General features: G+C 42.2%; 1 protein-coding gene across 1 annotated transcript; it reads right to left on the reverse strand.

The window, feature by feature from the left end:
• Window positions 1-1230: 1230 nt before the first annotated feature.
• Window positions 1231-18325, reverse strand: srd5a3 (steroid 5 alpha-reductase 3). Its single transcript, XM_067987351.1, has 5 exons — window positions 18071-18325; window positions 15498-15649; window positions 13990-14181; window positions 8688-8819; window positions 1231-2659 (listed from the first exon to the last, which is right to left on the reverse strand). The coding sequence occupies exons 1-5, from the start codon at window positions 18274-18276 to the stop codon at window positions 2400-2402; spliced, it is 942 nt and encodes a 313-aa protein (XP_067843452.1). The 5' UTR covers window positions 18277-18325; the 3' UTR covers window positions 1231-2399.
• Between the last annotated feature and the right edge of the window lie 652 nt (window positions 18326-18977).

Raw genomic sequence — 18977 nt, forward strand, 5'->3', positions numbered from 1 at the left:
GTGGCAGGGCAGGTTGAGAAAGAGGTTAAAAAGGCATAGGGGATCATAGGCTTTATAAATAGAGTCATAGAATACAAAAGCAAGGAAGTTATGATGAACCTTTATAAAACACTGGTTCAGCCACAACTAGAGTATTGTGTCCAATTCTGGGTACCGTACTTTAGGAAGAATGTGAAGGCCTTAGCAAGGGTGCAGAAAAGATTTACTAGAATGGTTCCAGGGATGAGGGACTTCAGTTCTGTGGATAGACAGGAGAAGTTGGGGAGGTTGTTCTTAGCGCAGAGAAGGTTGAGAGGAGATTTGATAGACATATTCAAAATCATGAAGGTCTAGACAGAGCAGATAGAGAAACTGTTCCCATTGGCGGAAGGGTCAAGAACCAGAGGATATAGATTTAAGGTGATTGGCAAAAGAACCAAAGGTGACATGAGGAAAATCTTTTTTACACAGCGAGTGGTTACGATCTGAATGCACTGCCCGAAGGGGTGGTGAAGGCAGATTCAATCATGGCTTTCAAAAGGGAATTGTACAAGGACTTGAAAGGAAAAAATTTGCAGGGCTATGAAGAAAGGACGGGGGAGTGGGACTAGCTGGATTGCTGCTGCAGAGAGCCGGGACGGGCCAGATGGTGGCCTCCTGTGCTGTAACCATTCTATGATTCTAAGGTTTTTGGAGAGGAAAGGGAGGTTGGAGATGGGGTGGTAGTTTGCAAGGACACGGGTCAAAGATGGTTTTTTTGAGGAGGAGATTGATGACGGCAGATTTGATAAGGGGGAGACAATATCGAAGGAGAGGGAACCGTTTAGAGTATCAGCTAGCATTAGGGACAGATGGTCAGCAGTTTAGTGGCAATGGGGACTCGCACACCTATTATTTTTACATAATTTCTGCAGATGTGACATTTCGGTAACAAATTGATATCACGAGACATCCTCATCGGATTGTGAGCTACAAGTATATTCAATTATTTTCAGTTTAAAATTTTCTAAGCTATTTATAAACAAATCATAATTACCTGTGATCTACATCCAGTCTGTTCCCCTGCACCACCCAGTTCTGATTAGTAATGTTTTGTTTTCAATGCATAATATAATTAGAGGGAAAGGCTACTGATGTAAATGTCCTTATAAATATGTGACTCAGTCCCAACATAATACCAAGTGATTTGGTTTCTATCCATCCAATAAAATGTAGCATTATATTCTTACTGCAATAATTAGAGAAGCCATAGGCCTTTAATAATATACTTTTAATACAGCTGCATTCCTCCTGAGAGTATTATTTTAAGAACACAAGAATATATGTACAATCACTTCCTGGTCACACACTTGAACACAACTTTTCACATTTCCTCTTTGCAGGAACAGGTGGGAAACTAGTGAACAGTGTAGAAGCAGGCAGTGGGGTGGTGGGGAAAAACTACCTCAGAATTGATTCAGGGGCAGGAAAAAACAGGCATGAAGGAGACGGGCAGCTGCAGTGACAGAGAAAGACCATCTCAACTCAGACAGGAGAAATAAAAGCAGTGGGAGGAAATCATCAGGCATTATAGACCTCAGGGTTATTGCTGTGGAGAACACTACCACGGTTCCATGTGCTTTGGAGAGAGAGCTTGAGCTTCTCAATGGGAGGCAAGTATAGGTAAGTTTAAGTGTGAAAGGCAAACATTGCAGAAAATGAAACAGGAAGTAAGTGTTGACACTTGCCGGAAGTGTGCATTGTATGTGAGACTTTTAATATATTTATTTTCTGACAGTACAGCTATTAATTATCACTTAAACATTCAGTCATTAAATCACAATCGTAGTATGGATATTGTCATGCATGAACTATATGGAGCGTCTTGGACGATATCCATCAGATCTATGACATACTGCATTGATAATTGCATTGTTGTACTCATTATAAACATAATTAAAAAATACAATGTAAAGAATTAGAGCAAAACGGTGATCATGAAGATCGTACATGATTCCTGAAAGGGATGGACTGATGGTCTGTTCTCATTCCACACTTTCCTTTATTCACAGCATCATAGTTAAGGAAAGTAAGACTACTATTAGGACTCCCAACACTGGGGCTTAACTCAAAAACTCTTAATGTAATTAAAAGCTCAGTTAAAACCATTCTTTTTGAAGAATTACCTTCACGTGAAAGGTTAGCTTGCCAATTATAGCAATAGGGAATTTTCTTTAAGGTCCGCTACTACACAAATTCAAGCATTAAAAAAATCTTTCCCATTCATTAATGACAAAAATCTACCTCGGAAAAGCAATATCTGAAAGAGAGAATGTATGAAACATTTTAGAGTTGGCTTTAGTGAATTTTTATGGTATCAAATACAATGCAAAGACACAAGATGCATCAAAATATGTAAGGTACAGTTTATGAAAAGAGTATTAAAATATAAAAGGTATGAATGCTTTTCGTTTTTTTGGGTAGGCATCATATTTTTTCACATAGAATTCATGGCATAGGACCGCCATCATTGCATGACTGAATAATACATACAATACAACAAACCACCAAGTAAGGTGTCGTCCTTCAAAGGTCACGCTTAAAGCAAGGTAGATCAGCAGTTCAGCCAGGTAATGTGGGCAGGAAACTACTTCAAACCAGTCACCGTAGGGGATGCTATGCCTGAAGTTAATCACTTCACCTATATATAATCAACATAAACAGTTCATTATTTACAATCATAAGAATATTTATGTATCGGCTGAGAAACGAGTCATCCAGCCTAATCCTATTTTCCAGCACTTCGTCCGTAGCCCTGCAGGTCACGGCTCTTCAGGTGCACATTCAGGTATTTTTTTAAATGAGTTGAGGGTTTCTGCCTCTACCACCCTCACAGGCAGTGAGTTCCAGACCCCTACCACCCTCTGGGTGAAAGAATTTTCCTCAGTTCTGCTCTAATCCTTCTACCAATCACTTTAAATCTATGCCCTCTGGTTATTGACCCCTCCGCTAAGGGAAATAGGTCCTTCCTATCCACTCTATCTAGGCCCCTCATAATTTTGTACACCTCAATCAAATCACCTCTCTACCTCCTCTGTTCCAAGGAAAATAACCCCAGCCTATCCAATCTGTCATCATAGCTAAAATTCTCCAGTCCTGCCAACGTCCTCGTAAATCTCCTCTGCACCCTCTCTAGTGCAATTACATCCTTCCTGTAATGTGGTGACCAGAACTGTGCGCAGTACTCACGCTGTGGCCTAACTAGTGTTTTATACAGTTCCAGCATAACATCTCTGCTTTAATATTCTATGCCTCGGCTAATAAAGGAAAGCATTCCATATGCCTTCTTAACCACCTAATCTACCTGTCCTGCTACCTTAAGGGATCTGTGGACATGCACTCCAAGGTCCCTCACTTCCTCTACACCTCTCAGTATCCTCCCATTTATTGTGTATTCCCTTGCATTATTTGCTCTCTCCAAATGCATCACCTCACACTTCTCCGGATTGAATCCCATTTGCCACTTTTCTGCCCATCGGACCAGTCCACTGATATCTTCCTGCAGTCTACAGCTTTCCTCCTCACTATCAACCACACGGCCTATCTTTGTGTCATCCTCAAATTTCTTAATCATGCCCCCTACGTTTAAGTCCAAATCGTTAACGTATACTACAAAAAGCAAAGGACCTAATGCCGAGCCCTGCGGCACCCCACTGGAAACAGCCTTCCAGTCGCAAAAACAGCCGTCGACCATTACCCCTTGCTTCCTGCCACTGAGCCAATTTTGGATCCAATTTGCCACATTCCCTTGGATCCCATGGGCCTTTACTTTTTTGACCAATCTGCCATGTGGGACCTTGTCAAAAGCCTTGCTAAAATCCATGTAGACTACATCAATTTTTTTTTTATTCGTTCATGGGATGTGGGCGTCGCTGGCGAGGCCAGCATTTATTGCCCATCCCTAATTGCCCTTGAGAAGGTGGTGGTGAGCCACCTTCTTGAACCGCTGCAGTCCGTGTGGTGAAGGTTCTCCCACAGTGATGTTAGGAAGGGAGTCCCAGGATTTTGACCCAGCGACGATGAAGGAACGGCGATACATTTCCAAGTCAGGATGGTGTGTGACTTGGAGGGGAACGTACAGGTGTTGTTGTTCCCATGTGCCTGCTGCCCTTGTCCTTCTAGGTGGTAGAGGTCGCGGGTTTGGGAGGTGCTGTCAAAGAAGTCTTGGCGAGTTGCTGCAGTGCACTGCAGCCACAGTGTGCCGGTGGTGAAGGGAGTGGATGTTTAGGGTGGTGGATGGGGTGCCAATCAAGCGGGCTGCTTTGTCCTGGATGGTGTCAAGCTTCTTGAGTGTTGTTGAAGCTGCACTCATGCAGGCAAGTGGAGAGTATTCCATCACACTCCTGACTTGTGCCTTGTAGATGGTGGAAAGACTTTGGGGAGTCAGGAGGTGAGTCACTCGCCGCAGAATGCCCAGCCTCTGACCTGCTCTTGTAGCCACAGTATTTATGTGGCTGGTCCAGTTAAGTTTCTGGTCAATGGTGACCCCCCAGGATGTTGATGGTGGGGGATTCGGCGATGGTAATGCCATTGAATGTCAAGGGGAGGTGGTTAGACTCTCTCTTGTTGGAGATGGTCATTGCCTGGTGCGAATCTTGCCACTTATCAGCCCAAGCCTGGATGTTGTCCAGGTCTTGCTGCATGCGGGCACGGACTGCTTGATTATCTGAGAGGTTGTGAATAGAACTGAACACTGTGCAGTCATCAGCGAACATCCCCATTTCTGACCTTATGATGGAGGGAAGGTCATTGATGAAGCAGCTGAAGATGGTTGGCCTGAGGAACTCCTGCAGCAATGTCCTGGGGCTGAGATGTTTGGCCTCCAACAACCACTACCATCTTCCTTTGTGCTAGGTATGACTCCAGCCACTGGAGAGTTTTCCCCCTGATTCCCATTCACTTCAATTTTACTAGGGCTCCTTGGTGCTACTCGGTCAAATGCTGCCTTGATGTCAAGGGCAATTACTCTCACCTCACCTCTGGAATTCACCTCTTTTGTCCATGTTTGGACCAAGGCTGTAATGAGGTCTGGAGCCGAGTGGTCGTGACGGAACCCAAACTGAGCGTCGGTGAGCAGGTTATTGGTGACTAAGTGCCGCTTGATAGCACTGTCAACGACACCTTCCATCACTTTGCTGATGATTGAGAGTAGACTGATGGGGCGGTAATTGGCTGGATTGGATTTGTCTTGCTTTTTGTGGACAGGACATACCTGGGCAATTTTCCACATTGTTGGGTGGATACCAGTATTGTAGCTATACTGGAACAGTTTGGCTAGAGGCGCGGCTAGTTCTGGAGCACAAGTCTTCAGCACTACAGCCGGGTTGTTGTCGGGGCCCATAGTCTTTGCTGTATCCAGTGCACTCAGCCGTTTCTTGATATCATGTGGAGTGAATCGAATTGGCTGAAGACTGGCTTCTATAATGGTGGGGATATTGGGAGGAGGCTGAGATGGATCATCTACTCGTCACTTCTGGCTGAAGATGGTTGCAAATGCTTCAGCCTTGTCTTTTGCACTCACGTGCTGGACTCCGCCATCATTGACGATGGGGATGTTCACAGAGCCTCCTCCTCCGGTTAGTTGTTTAATTGTCCACCAGCATTCACGACTGGATGTGGCAGGACTGCAGAGCTTTGATCTGATCCGTTGGTTGTGGAATCGTTTAGCTCTGTCTATAGCATGTTGCTTCCGCTGTTTAGCATGCATGTAGTCCTGTGTTGTAGCTTCACCAGTTTGGCACCTCATTTTGAGGTACGCCTGATGCTGCTCCTGGCATGCTCTTCTACACTTCTCATTGAACCAGGGTACTCTCATCAATCCTCCTCGTCACCTCCTCGAAAAATTCAATCAAGTTAGTCAGATACGATCTCCCCTTAACAAATCCGTGCTGACTGTCCTTGATTAGACAGTTTATCCCGTCCTTCAGAATTGATTCCAAAAATTTGCCCACCACCGAGGTTAGGTTGACTGGCCTGTAATTACTCGGTCTATCCTTCGCTCCCTTTTTAAACAATGGTATAACGTTAACAGTCCTCCAATCCTCCGGCACTACGCCTGTATCCAGTGAAGTTAGGAAAATGATTGTTAGAGCCTCTGCTATTTATTCCCTGGCTTTTTTTTTTAACAGCCTGGGATACATTTCATCCAGTCCTGATGATTTATCCACTTTCAAAGATGCTAATCCCCTTAATTCTTCCTCTCTCACTATGTTTATCCCATCCAATATTTCACACTCCTCATCCTTAACTTCAATCCCTGTATCATCTCTCTCCTTTGTGAAGACAGATGCAAAGTATTCATTAAGAACCATACCCACATCTTTCGCCTCCACACATAGTTAACCTTTTTGGTTTCTAACGGGCCCTACTCTTTCCTTAGTTATCCTCTTGCTCTTAATGTATTTATAAAACATCTTTGGGTTTTCTTTGATTTTACCTGCTAATATTTTTTCATGCCCTCTCTTTGCTTTCCTAATTTCCTTTTTAACTTCACCCCTGCACTTTGTATACCCCTCTAAGCTTTCTGTAGTATTGAGTCCCCAGTGTCTATCATAGGCTTTCTTTTTCTGCCTTATCTTACCCAGAATGCTTCTTGACATCCAGGGGGCTCGAGATTTGGCAGCCCCTCCCTTTTTCTTTGTGGGAACATGTTTACCTTGAGTCCCTTGAATCACCCCTTTGAATGTCTCCCACTGCTCTGACACTGATTTACCTTCAAGTAGCTGTTTCCAGTTTAGTTCTGCTAAATCACTTCTCAGTTTGGTAAAACTGGCCTTTCCCCAACTGAAAACTTTAACGCCTGCTCTGTCTTTGTCCTTTTCCATAACTATGCTAAAACTAACTGTATTATGATCACTACCACCAAAATGCTCTCCCACTGCTATTTCTTCCACCTGCCTCTCTTCATTGCCTAGTACTAAATCCAGAACTGCCCCTCTCTCGTTGGGCTTGCTATATACTGGCTAAAAAAATTCTCCTGTATGCAATTCAAGAAGGCAAAGTACACCAAATAAATGTTAGTAAAGCTCACTGTTTAGCATGCAAATTTCAATTTGAAAATTGAAATGCTTCATCCATTTACCTTCAACAGAAGGGGGGAAAAATGGTGGAACTCACATTGAGACAAGTTGCTTTTTGGAAGGAAAAATCTCTCTGGAGGCAAAGGGCTGCTTCATACAAGCAAATAATATCATTTGGCATTGCATATTCTGAGTAAAAAAATTAGTAATTACATTTTTGATTGTCGATGTAACCAATATAATATATACTACAGTTTTTGGGGAAAGTATGGAGTTTATTACATTGGGAAAGCTGGATGTCTACATCCCACATTGTATATTTCTACTGAATATCCACATCTATACAGTTAAAATTGGTGATGAAAATATAATCTGTAATTATCAAATAAATGCAAATCTCAATTACCTAATTTAACTTTTGTCTCATTACATCATAGAAGTTACTTTCACTAAATCCTTCTGTAACCGCAGTGTCTCTCTATTAGTTTCCACAAATGGGCGATGAGTGCATTGATGCTTCAACATGCCGTACCAGGTAGTAGAACGTGGCTTTGCAACTGTGATTTCCTAAACATTGAATTTCTGATCTCAGCCATGCCATTAGGAGAAAATATCCAGTGAATGTTGGACATTTCCCCACAGACAGGAAAGACAATCAAAAAACACAAACAGAAAGGTTGAATCAACCTGGGCCTACTCTTAGCTGGTTATCTGCACAGCTCCTAAGCAATGAGCCTCAACTGTCTACATCTCTCAGCCAAGTAACATTTGGGATGGGAAGAAAAAGACAAAGCCTTAAAAAAAGTGATTAAAAACAAAACTGAGTTTCAACCTCAGGAGAACTTTACCTCCAGCAATCAACAGTTCAGCTGTAGCCCAGCACAGAAAATCCCTTGACTTATTTATATTAATATCTAACCCTCCTAATAACATTGTGGGTTTAAGGCACCACCTAATGTATTACTATGCAATGCAGACCAGAAGGTCTCAGGTTCAACCTGCACTCTGTGCTGAGTTAGCAGATCTTAGCCAGGGCAGAAATTGAGAACTATAATTAGTCTGTGTCGCAGGACCGCTTGGGCTTCCACTGCTGATAACCATCCAGTGACAGTTGCTGGAAAATATTTATGCATGAATGTTAAATGATAGGTTCAGACTGAGCAGTGATGTTCTTCACAGTAGAATAGCCCACTGTCGCTCAATGTTAATGTTCACACATGAAGAATGGCACTTGGACAAGTTCCTAGAAGATGCCCATGAAACTGTACCACACTGTGAAACAGTGAATTGAAGGGAGAAAATTAGAGAGAAAAAGTGGCAAAACTAAGCTGTCTCTTTACCTTCTGGTCAGTCTGGTCAAATGAATAATTATTACAAGAATCACTGCAACGACAGTACATTAAGTTTTTCAAGTTGTTTGCCAACTTAAATGGCATTTTGCATATTATGTAACTGAACTAAAAATATGAAAGCATTTTTATGATTATTAAATAAAGCAGGTGTGCATATACTGAATTTGAACCCTTGTAGGGCAATCATTACTGAATTTACTGAATACAAACCTTTGCTTTCAATGTTGTGAATCAGCTGGCAAGTTCACACTCAGGTTTCTCATTTACAGAAACATTGTGTAAAGGCAAAAGTTCTTACCCAATTTGTTCTTTCTGAGACTGGCCAGTATCACATGACTCTTGTGGTGATGAATTGTTGCCCAGACAAACAGCATTATTCCTGCTGCATGGTACCACTGCCCTTGTGCAAGCAGGTCTCGAATAGTGTAAACTACACGAGAAGGAAAAAAATGATTAAAATAATAAAACACATACAAGTATTTTATTTTAGGCTGCATCTATACCACAGCTACCAAATTCAGACCCACATTATTCTTGGACATAATCATACAGCTCCACTGTTTCACAATGTCAGTTCTCTAACATTAAAACTTTGAAACAGAAGTTTAGAAAGCGTCCAAATAGACCACCTGGACACTTTTAAAGTGCAGCTATAATTGGTGCAAACTCAAACCAGCATGAAATGACTTCCTCAAAGGGTGCACACATTTCTTGACTTCAGTGTGCTCAGGAATCAGGTTAGAACAGGACCCTTGAGTTATATTGCCACCTTCATATTTTTGTGCACCCGAAATTAAAATGGCAGCATAACTTCATCCTTAATTTAAACTAAGGACACAGATCGAACAGAAATTGCTCTTCACATCCTGTTTCACATCTTTTACTAAGCACAAGGATCAAGGACAAACAGAATAATGTACAGAAAGATTGTATTTAAACAGATGAAGCTCAAGACCAGAAAGCAATATCTGACCAAAAAGTCAAAATAGGCACCCTTTACAATTTACTCTTTCAAGCACGTGCAAACCTTTTCACAAGACAAATCGTACAATCAATAAAACTAAGCAGTTCCTGGATGGCTTTAATCTGAAAACAAATTTGTATAGCCATTTTCTCATTGGACACTTGATTTACTGAATATAAAATTAAGCCCATGGATTAAAGGGACAGTGGCAGTGTGGATACAAAAGTGGCTAGGGACAGAAAGCAGAGACCAGTGGTGAACGGTTGTTTTTCAGACTGGAGGGAAGTATACAGTGGTGTTCCCCAGGGGTCAGTATTAGGACCATAGCTTTTTTTGATATATATTAATGACCTAGACTTGGGTATAAAGGGTATAATTTCAAATTTTGCAGAATACATGAAACTCGGAAATGTAGTAAATAATGTGCAGGATAGTAACAGACTTCAGGAGGACATAGATAGACTGGTGAAATGGGCAGACAAGTGGCAGATGAAATTTAACGCAGAAAAGTGTGAAATCATATATTCTGGTAGTAAGAATGAGGAGAGGCAATATAAACTAAATGGTACAATCTTAAAGTGTGAGCAGGAACAGAGAGACCTGGAGGTGCACATACACAAATCTTTGAAGGTGGCAGGACAAGTTGAGAAGGCTGTTAAAAAAGCATATGGGATCCTGGGCTTTATTAATAGAGGCATTGAGTACAAATGCAAGGAAGTTATGCTAAACCTTTATAAAAGGTTGGTTAGGCCTCTGCTGGAGTACTGTGTTCAATTCTGGACACCATACTTTGGAAATCACGTCAAGGCCTTAAAGAGGGTGCAGAAGAGATTCACTAGAATGGTACCAGGGATGAGGGACTTCAGTTATGTGGAGAGATTATAGAAGCTGGGTTGTTCTTCTTGGAATAGAGAAGGTTAAGGGGAGATTTGATAGTGGTGTTCAAATTCATGAACAGTTTTGAAACTGTTTCCAGTAGCAGAAGGTAACCAGAGGACACAGATTTAATGTGATCAGCAAAAGAGCCAGAAGTGACATGAGGAAACATTTTTTTTAAAATCGCAGCGCGTTGTAATGATCTGGAATGCACTGCCTGAAAGGGTGGTGGAAGGAGATTCAATACTAACTTTCAAAAGGAAATTGGATAAATACTTGAAGGGAAAATAAATTATAGGGCTATGGGGAAAGAGGAGGGGAGTTGGACTAATTGCATAGCTCTTTCAAAGAGCCGGCATAGGCACGATGGGCTGAATGACCTCCTCCTGTGCTGTACCTACTATGATATTATGACAAGCGGGTAAAATCATTGCAAAACTGTAGCTCAAAATAGTTTTTTTAAAAAGCAGTCAAATATTAAAACAAAACTTAAAGGGGTAGTTTTCATGGGGCTTCTCCTGATCTCCCGCCATTTCTCCAGGGCCACCGCTGACGTTATGAGAGGAGATCGAGAGAATGACTGCGGAACTTCTACCCCTTTCAGTTCAGCAACATGTGTCGTTACATAAAAATGTAAAGGGACAAAAACTGAAGGAACTGATGCTGCTGTAAAAGCAAGTGGCTCCGAGGCTCTAGATTCATTTTCCGTCTGGCTCAGGAAACATAGTCAAAGTGGAAAATCCATGAGAAGCTATAAATTGGATTAATTAGCTATATTATAGGATACCAATGATCAATAAGCAGCTGTGCCCAACAGAGTACTGCAGAGTTTAGTTCTGGTATCCCTGCTGTTCGTGAAATTCCTTAAGTTTATAAATAGCACAAAGTTGTACAACAAAGCAAGTGTTTTGAGGATATGTTTATTGTACAGGTTTATACAGGAAACCCTCTCAACCAAACCTCAATACATTAAGTGCACTGCATGCTGTGGCACTGAGCCATATAAGCCAGCAAGTTGCCATGATCTCATACATGCTGTTAGCCCAACTCATCTAGGGCAACAGTTGAGAATCTACAGTTAGTGCCAAAAATCTCAGGCCATGGAGAAAAAAAATCAGACAGCATTCCAGCTGCCATCCAGCAACCCCTGCTGTGTGTACTGGGTGACAACAGGATTGGGCTCAACAGCAAAAGCTTCCCATAGTCAAAGAGCCCATCAAAAACTCAGTATCCAACCTCACATATGAAGAATAACACCTGGGTGAAGTAATAGGAACCATCACCACATGTTGAACTGTGCCCCACCACAAGCCACCACTTTCAGGTCGGTTAAGTGGAAAAAAATTAGAGGAAGAAAAAGAAAATATAAATACTCAACAATTGAGCAGATAAATGATAAATAATAAGAGGAAATCTGGTAAGATTGAGGCAGAAAGCTGGAAATTAGGCTCTAATCTGGGTACATCGGATCTTGGCCTTCCCCACCAGCTTCCACGGGTTCTTGTTTGAGGCGAAACCTCCGACCGCCCCAACCGTGGTCTCCTTTTTCGGAGGAGGTGCGGCTGAGGGAGGGAACCCCCAGGCTGGGTGTATTCTCTCTCCCAGCCTGGAGAAACAGCGGCAGTTCAGTATGCTGTGTAAGAGGAGACATACTAGTCTACCAACTGGCAGAAGTGGGCCCACTTGGGGTCACAGGTCTGGGTGGTGTCCTGGGCCTTCGAAAATTTAAATAATTTTTTGAAGTTTTTTCATCCCTCTTACAAACAGGGTCAAAAGGTCACATTTTTGGGGGGAGGAGAGCATCCCCGCCACGGAACAGGCACCATTTGCTTTCCACTCCCCCACTAGTGACAGGCGCCCAAGATGCATCCTTAGTGCTGCGGGTGCCCACTGGGATTATGTAAATAGGATGACCTGTCCCTGACCCCTCACAGTTTGGTTGGGTCACGCCAGAGGTCACCAGCAGGCACATCCCTGCATTTATGTCCGGAGGGTGATTCACGGATTTTCGGGCCCTATTTCACATTGAGAAGTATAACATTATGTATATTGGTGCAAAAAATAGCAAATTATGGTTACATATTAAAAGCTATATAGAAGTAAAAAGAATATTGACTACTGTAGCTGACCAAATTTTTAAAAATTAATCAAATTAATGGCAGAAAAGTGCCACATGCAATGTGCTTTAGCAAGTCAATAGAGTATAAAAATTAGTGGGTGGGAAATCATGGGGCGCACTTGCCCTAAAATCCTAACATGCTCTACAGTAGGCAAAGCTCTGCACTGAGAGTGCAAATTCGTAAAGATACCCCATTAATTCTGAGCATGTTATGCAGACAATTTGGAGACCACATATGGAGTACCATGTCCACACTTGGTTATAATAATTGACAAGACAAAGGCACTGGAAAAGATTCAAAGAAAAGCATCAGAGATGGCTTTAGGTCTTAAATCAATGAGCCATGGAGAGGAGGGAAGCACTTAGGGGGAAGAAACAGATGACTCCAAGTTTTTAAATTGTGACAGGAATTAGTTGGGTGTGCGCAGCTACGGCATTTTTCTGAAACCAGAAGACATAATTAGCTTCTTAGAAAGCAACATGCTCCGTATATTCTTCAAGGTTAAGTTTACGCTCTTGCAGGGGAAAGAAAAACAGAAGATATGAATGACTGACAAAACGAGTGACACAAAGCCACCTAAGTTAAAAGCAAACTGGGTACTCAATAGCAGAATCAGAAGGGGAGGACAAGTGCTGAAATGGAGAAGGAAGTGAAAATGTAACTGTTGGGTAAGAGGCGACTGTTCTTTCAACATAAAGTATTTATGCCTTACGCCCAGATACAGACATTTTATTTTGTAACTTTTGCTATTAACTGAACAAGTGAATTAAATATAAGCCATTTGCCTACATATTATAGAATCATAGAATCATAGAAGTTTACAACATGGAAGCAGGCCCTTCGGCCCAACATGTCCATGTCGCCCAGTTTATACCACTAAGCTAGTCCCAATTGCCTGCACTTGGCCCATATCCCTCTATACCCATCTTACCCATGTAACTGTCCAAATGCTTTTTAAAAGACAAAATTGTACCCGCCTCTACTACTGCCTCTGGCAGCTCGTTCCAGACACTCACCACCCTTTGAGTGAAAAAATTGCCCCTCTGGACCCTTTTGTATCTCTCCCCTCTCACCTTAAATCTATGCCCCCTCATTATAGACTCCCCTACCTTTGGGAAAAGATTTTGACTATCTACCTTATCTATGCCCCTCATTATTTTATAGACTTCTATAAGATCACCCCTAAACCTCCTATTCTCCAGGGAAAAAAGTCTCAGTCTATCCAACCTCTCCCTATAAGTCAAACCATCAAGTCCCGGTAGCATCCTAGTAAATCTTTTCTGCACTCTTTCTAGTTTAATAATATCCTTTCTATAATAGGGTGACCAGAACTGTACACAGTATTCCAAGTGTGGCCTTACTAATGTCTTGTACAACTTCAACAAGACATCCCAACTCCTGTATTCAATGTTCTGACCAATGAAACCAAGCATGCTGAATGCCTTCTTCACCACCCTATCCACCTGTGACTCCACTTTCAAGGAGCTATGAACCTGTACTCCTAGATCTCTTTGTTCTATAACTCTCCCCAACGCCCTACCATTAACGGAGTAGGTCCTGGCCCGACTCGATCTACCAAAATGCATCACCTCACATTTATCTAAATTAAAAATATTTACATTATGTACATAAAAACCCACCTTTGGTTCCAAGAAGGGGTCCTTCACAATGCACTGTTAAACCAACAAGCACATAATAAACCAAACCCCAGCAATATTGTACTGGATGAAGGACTCCATTTGAAAACACAGAGGTAAAGAAGCACTCCATAAGGCGTCGAACAGCCTGTATGCACAACATCATTTGAACCAACAGAACAGACAGTTCATCACCTGAAAAAGAAATGTAAAGGTATTAAAAAGTGTAAGTTTAAAATATCCATTACTAATTGTCCAGATATAATAATACATTTTTAAAAATGGCCTTGTTCATGTTTCTCTGATATTGGTGTCAGCTGTGGCTCGGTGGAAGCACTTGTGCCTCAGAGTTGGAAGGGTGTGGATTCAAGCCTCACTCCAGAAATTTGAGCACATAATCTGGGCTGACACTTCAGTGCAGTATTAACATAAGAAATAGGAGCAGAAGTAGGCCATATGGCCCCTCGAACCTGCTCCACCATTTAATAAAATCATGGCTGATCTTCGACCTCAACTCCACTTTCCCTCCAGATCCCCATATCCTTCAATTCCCTTAGAGTCCAAAAATCTATCGATCGCAGTCTTGAATATATTCAACAACTGAGCATTTGCAGCCGTCTGGGTTAGAGAATTCTGAAGATTCACCACCCTCTGAGTGAAGAAATTCCTCCTCATCCCAGTCCTAAATCACCCACCCATTATCCTGAGATTATGTCCCCACAAATTGAGGGAGTGCTGCACGGTCAGAGGTGCAATGTCTTACATGAAATGTTATACCAAGGCCCTGTCTGCCCCTCAAGTAGACGTAAAAGATTCCATGGCACTATCTGAAGAAGAGCAGGGGAGTTCTCTCCAATGTCCTGGCCAATATTTACCCATCAATCAAAATCACTAAAACGGATCATCCAGTTATTTATCTCATTGCTGTTTATGGGACCTTGCTATGTGCACATTGGCTACTGCGTTTCCCTACATTTCAACAGTGACTACACTTCAAAAGTACTTCATTGGTTGTGAAGTGCTTTGGGATGTCCTGAGGTCATGAAAGGCGCTATATAAATGCAAGTTCTTCCTTTCTTATTGTGTATTACTTTGGATTGGAAATTACTTATGAGAATCATCGTTATCAATGTTCAGGGGTGGTGTCAGACACCCACATTTGATTTGCTCATTCCTATATAAATTAACCAGAATGTTTACTTAAATGTAACTCTATTGAAATTACACTCTACCATAAAGATGAACTTCCTTAATAAGTGCTGGATAAACTATAGTAATTTCTAGTTATCCAATTCCAAAAGATCAATTTTGTTTCACATTCACCTAATAGATGTTCCCCATTCTTCTGATTTCACATTTGAAAGAACTGGGACTCTTCATTTCAAAAGGGTATAGCTCCATAGGGATTATTATTCTTTACTACCCAGTGTTATCAATGCACTGTCACATTTATAATCAGCCTGAGAATTTATTATTTTTTGTGTAATAACAAAAAGTACTTTAATACTTGCCAGACTTTAAGTGTAACACACTTCCACAAAGGAAGCTGAGCAGTCTTTGAAGCCATATTGGGAAAGGGTGACCCAAAAAAAGACTTTGGCAAATAATTCCAAGTAGAAGACCATTCCAGATCACTGAAACCACGTAGAAATGAGCAAACCATCTGCAGAAAAAGTAGAAAAGCAAAGTCATCCCATTAACTGTAACCATATCCAAGAACAAAATATTTTTAATGGCAAATTTCTGTGTTCACACAGCAACAGATGTTAAATGTTGGGAATGGAATTTCTGCTTTTTACACCTGATATCAGGAACAAACACCCAAAGGTTGGCTTGCGGCATAGGTTCAATGCAGAATAGTATCCTTTGCTCTGACTCAGCAAATTGGCTTAAACCCAAACTCACATTCACCAGTTTGATTTTTTTCTATTTCCACAACAGTCATTCTTACGGGTCTGTCTCAGTAAAACTGCCAATTTAGTGCCAAGTTATGTGACATTGTGATGAGTTTTGTGCTGTTAACACCAGAAAGTAGATAGAGACTACTTAAACTTATTTTACTTAGGAGCCTTGCAACTATTAAAGCAAGAATATTTCTATCGCGTCAGTTAAGTCAAGGTTGAAAGGGAGGAGAAAATAATTTTTTACAATGTAACTGTTATTAAGATACAATTTTCCACTTTTGACCACAATACTCTCAAGTCAGATACATGAAGCAGAATTAAGGACTATTTATATGCAGTTTACTTCAAGACATAGCTCTATAATATTGCCTGAGGGTCTGCGTGCAGTGGAAACTGCTTGTTTACGTTGGAAGGTGAGATTCCACAGTGCTAGATAATAGAAAAACTGTGGACATGCAAGCACAGTGATACTGAAGTCTCCATTCATGAGTTTCTTTTCCTGGCCTCTGTTCTTTCTCCCATAGCTTGTGGAAATATAGCGTTTGACTGAGCCACATGCGGAACGTAGAATCACAATGTAGTGCCACATAGAAATGGTCAGAGGTGTGGCCATTATCATATGGTGGGGCTCCAATCATCTGAGCTTTCTACATATTTTCTATTTTATGAAATTATAAGTCAACTCTGCAGGCCCTTCCCTTAACATTAGAAAGTGGCCCTAGTGGGCATGTTTGAAAAACAACATTACACATTTGTTTTCTCTCCTCTTAGACCTGAGGGCAGGTATTTATGCCAGAGTACAGCCCTTCAGCACTTCCCCCAATTTGTAATTTGCCAGTCTGAACAGCAAATGTTAGTGAGATTTTTGGCCATAGAAGCCACAGCGAAACCAAATCCTGTCCTTGCTGCTGTCCAGACACATGAACTTCCAGCAGTAGTCACCAGGAACCTGAGACGCTGAGAGCAACTATAGTGCCCTCCGCTGAGATAGCGACTGAGATGATACCAAAAACAAGAGTTGCTATTATCTTGTGGATCAAAGTCTAGAGCAACACAATGATCTCTGAGCTGTGAACAGGAGAAGTAATAGGTCTGTGAGCAGGCGTAGTGATAGATCTGTGAGCAGAAGCTGTAACAGGAGCAGTAATCGGTCTGTGAGCAGGAGCAGTAATCGGTCTGTGAGCATGGGCAGTAATAGAGCTGTAACAGGAGCAGCAATAGGTCTGTGAGCAGAAGCTGTAATCGGTCTGTGAGCAGGAGCAGTAATCGGTCTGTGAGCAGGAGCAGCAATAGGTCTGTGAGCAGGAGCAGTAATCGGTCTGTGAGCAGGAGCAGTAATCGGTCTGTGAGCAGGAGCAGTAATCGGTCTGTGAGTATGAGCAGTAATCGGTCTGTGAGTATGGGCAGTAATAGAGCTGTAACAGGAGCAGTAATCGGTCTGTGAGCAGGAGCAGTAATAGAGCTGTAACAGGAGCAGGAATAGGTCTGTGAGCAGGAGCTGTAACAGGAGCAGTAATCGGTCTGTGAGCAGGAGCAGGAATACAGTTGTAACAGGAGCAGCAATAGGTCTGTTTGCCACTTGGTGAGGAGGGGAGCGGGCAGGTCGGGGGACAGTCCTTGTGGGTTTGTTCCTGGGCCTGTCCACGGTGGCCATCTACAGATCCAGGCTAGATACGGCCTGTGGGGGGCGTATCCAGCCTGGATCTGTAGACGGCCGCCGCTCAGACTGTCTGCCTCTCTTCAGCGGCATTCTCCGCACCCAGGTGGCCCTGGAGAAAGAGCACGCTGGTGTCTGCCAGTACGCTTGAGATTTTCCACGACCGGTGGGCACCACAGGGGCTGGAGTGCATCCTGGATCGTTCTAATAAAATTATTATTTGACACTTATTATTTGTTTTTTTGATTTATTTTTAAATAAAACACACCCTAACTCCCCCTCCCTTATAAAAGGGGGCCTAAAACATAAAAACACCCCCTGCAGCCTCCCTCCTGCTCTTTAAAAATAGGTCTGTGAGCAGGAGCAGGAATGGAGCTGTGACACAGCCTGAACTTCCGGTCATAAGTCAGTCAAGGAGACGCTGTTCTGGTGACGGAGTGAGCGATAACCTGAGTTTTAATCATGTTATTGCGCGCCTTGTACACGCTTTGCGTGGACGGCACAGGTGGAGAGTTCCCTTTACCTTTTCGGGAGGTCCAAGCGTTGGAGCCAGGGCGGCCGCTGGAAGAAGTACTGTTTGCTTTTACCGTAACGCATGAAATCCTGAAATAAAACCGAAAAGATCCCGGAACCCGAACATGCATTGCGAAAAATCACACTGAAAAGAAAAATCGTGGCGAAAATGAGCCAAGTGGCACCAATAAAACCCACCCCGGGCCCGGAAAACATCTTGCAAGACTTGCAGCGAATCTGAAAGAGGAAGCAGTCCCGGAGCGCGCGCGCCCCAACCCCCAGCACTCAAGGAATGGCAGTCAGTCACTCTCAGTTCGGTTTTTGCATTAAAAAGCGATGCATTTTACCCAGAAAGTGAGCTATCCCCCCCTCTAGTCTTTCGTTATTTAAAGCCTCGTCGCGTCTAGTTCCTAAATTCCCTTCCTTAGACTTGTTATCCTTTACAGTTAACTTGTTGGTTAGATCAGATGCTCAAAACAAATAATTCACCTTAAAGCAAAAAAGGGCAACTCCTGCACCAGTCACACTTTATCTTGAGGGCTTACCAGTCTTTCACAAAATAATGTCTCCATATTCTTTGGAGAGCTCAAAATTACAGGCTTGTTCTCGTCAATTTTGTTTTAGTTTCACAGTGATAGTAATTAAATCACTGACAGCAGGTTTCTTCATGTTAAATTCTGCTCCTTTTAGAGACGATGTGGAGATGCCGGTGATGGACTGGGGTTAACAATTGTAAACAATTTTACAACACCAAGTTATAGTCCAACGATTTTATTTTTAATCCCTGAGGAAGGGGAAAGCCCCCGAAAGCTTGTGGGATTAAAAACCTTTTAGAGACAACAGGGAGAAATCTAAAAGAAAGAATACTACCTCATAAATTGCTGTTCAGAGGTAAATTTCAGATTTCTACAAGTTTC

The sequence above is a fragment of the Heptranchias perlo genome, chromosome 1 (genome assembly GCF_035084215.1).
Source record: "Heptranchias perlo isolate sHepPer1 chromosome 1, sHepPer1.hap1, whole genome shotgun sequence".
Lineage (NCBI taxonomy): Eukaryota > Metazoa > Chordata > Chondrichthyes > Hexanchiformes > Hexanchidae > Heptranchias > Heptranchias perlo.

Coding starts and splice junctions, on each gene's coding strand:
- srd5a3 (XM_067987351.1), bottom strand. CDS start 18,276: ATGTTTTCCGGGCCCGGGGTGGGTTTTATTGGTGCCACTTGGCTCATT. Junction 15,650..18,070: donor CGCTTGGACCTCCCGAAAAG/GTAAAGGGAACT, acceptor CTTTTTCTGCAG/ATGGTTTGCTCATTTCTACG. Junction 14,182..15,497: donor TGTGTTACACTTAAAGTCTG/GCAAGTATTAAA, acceptor TTTCTTTTTCAG/GTGATGAACTGTCTGTTCTG.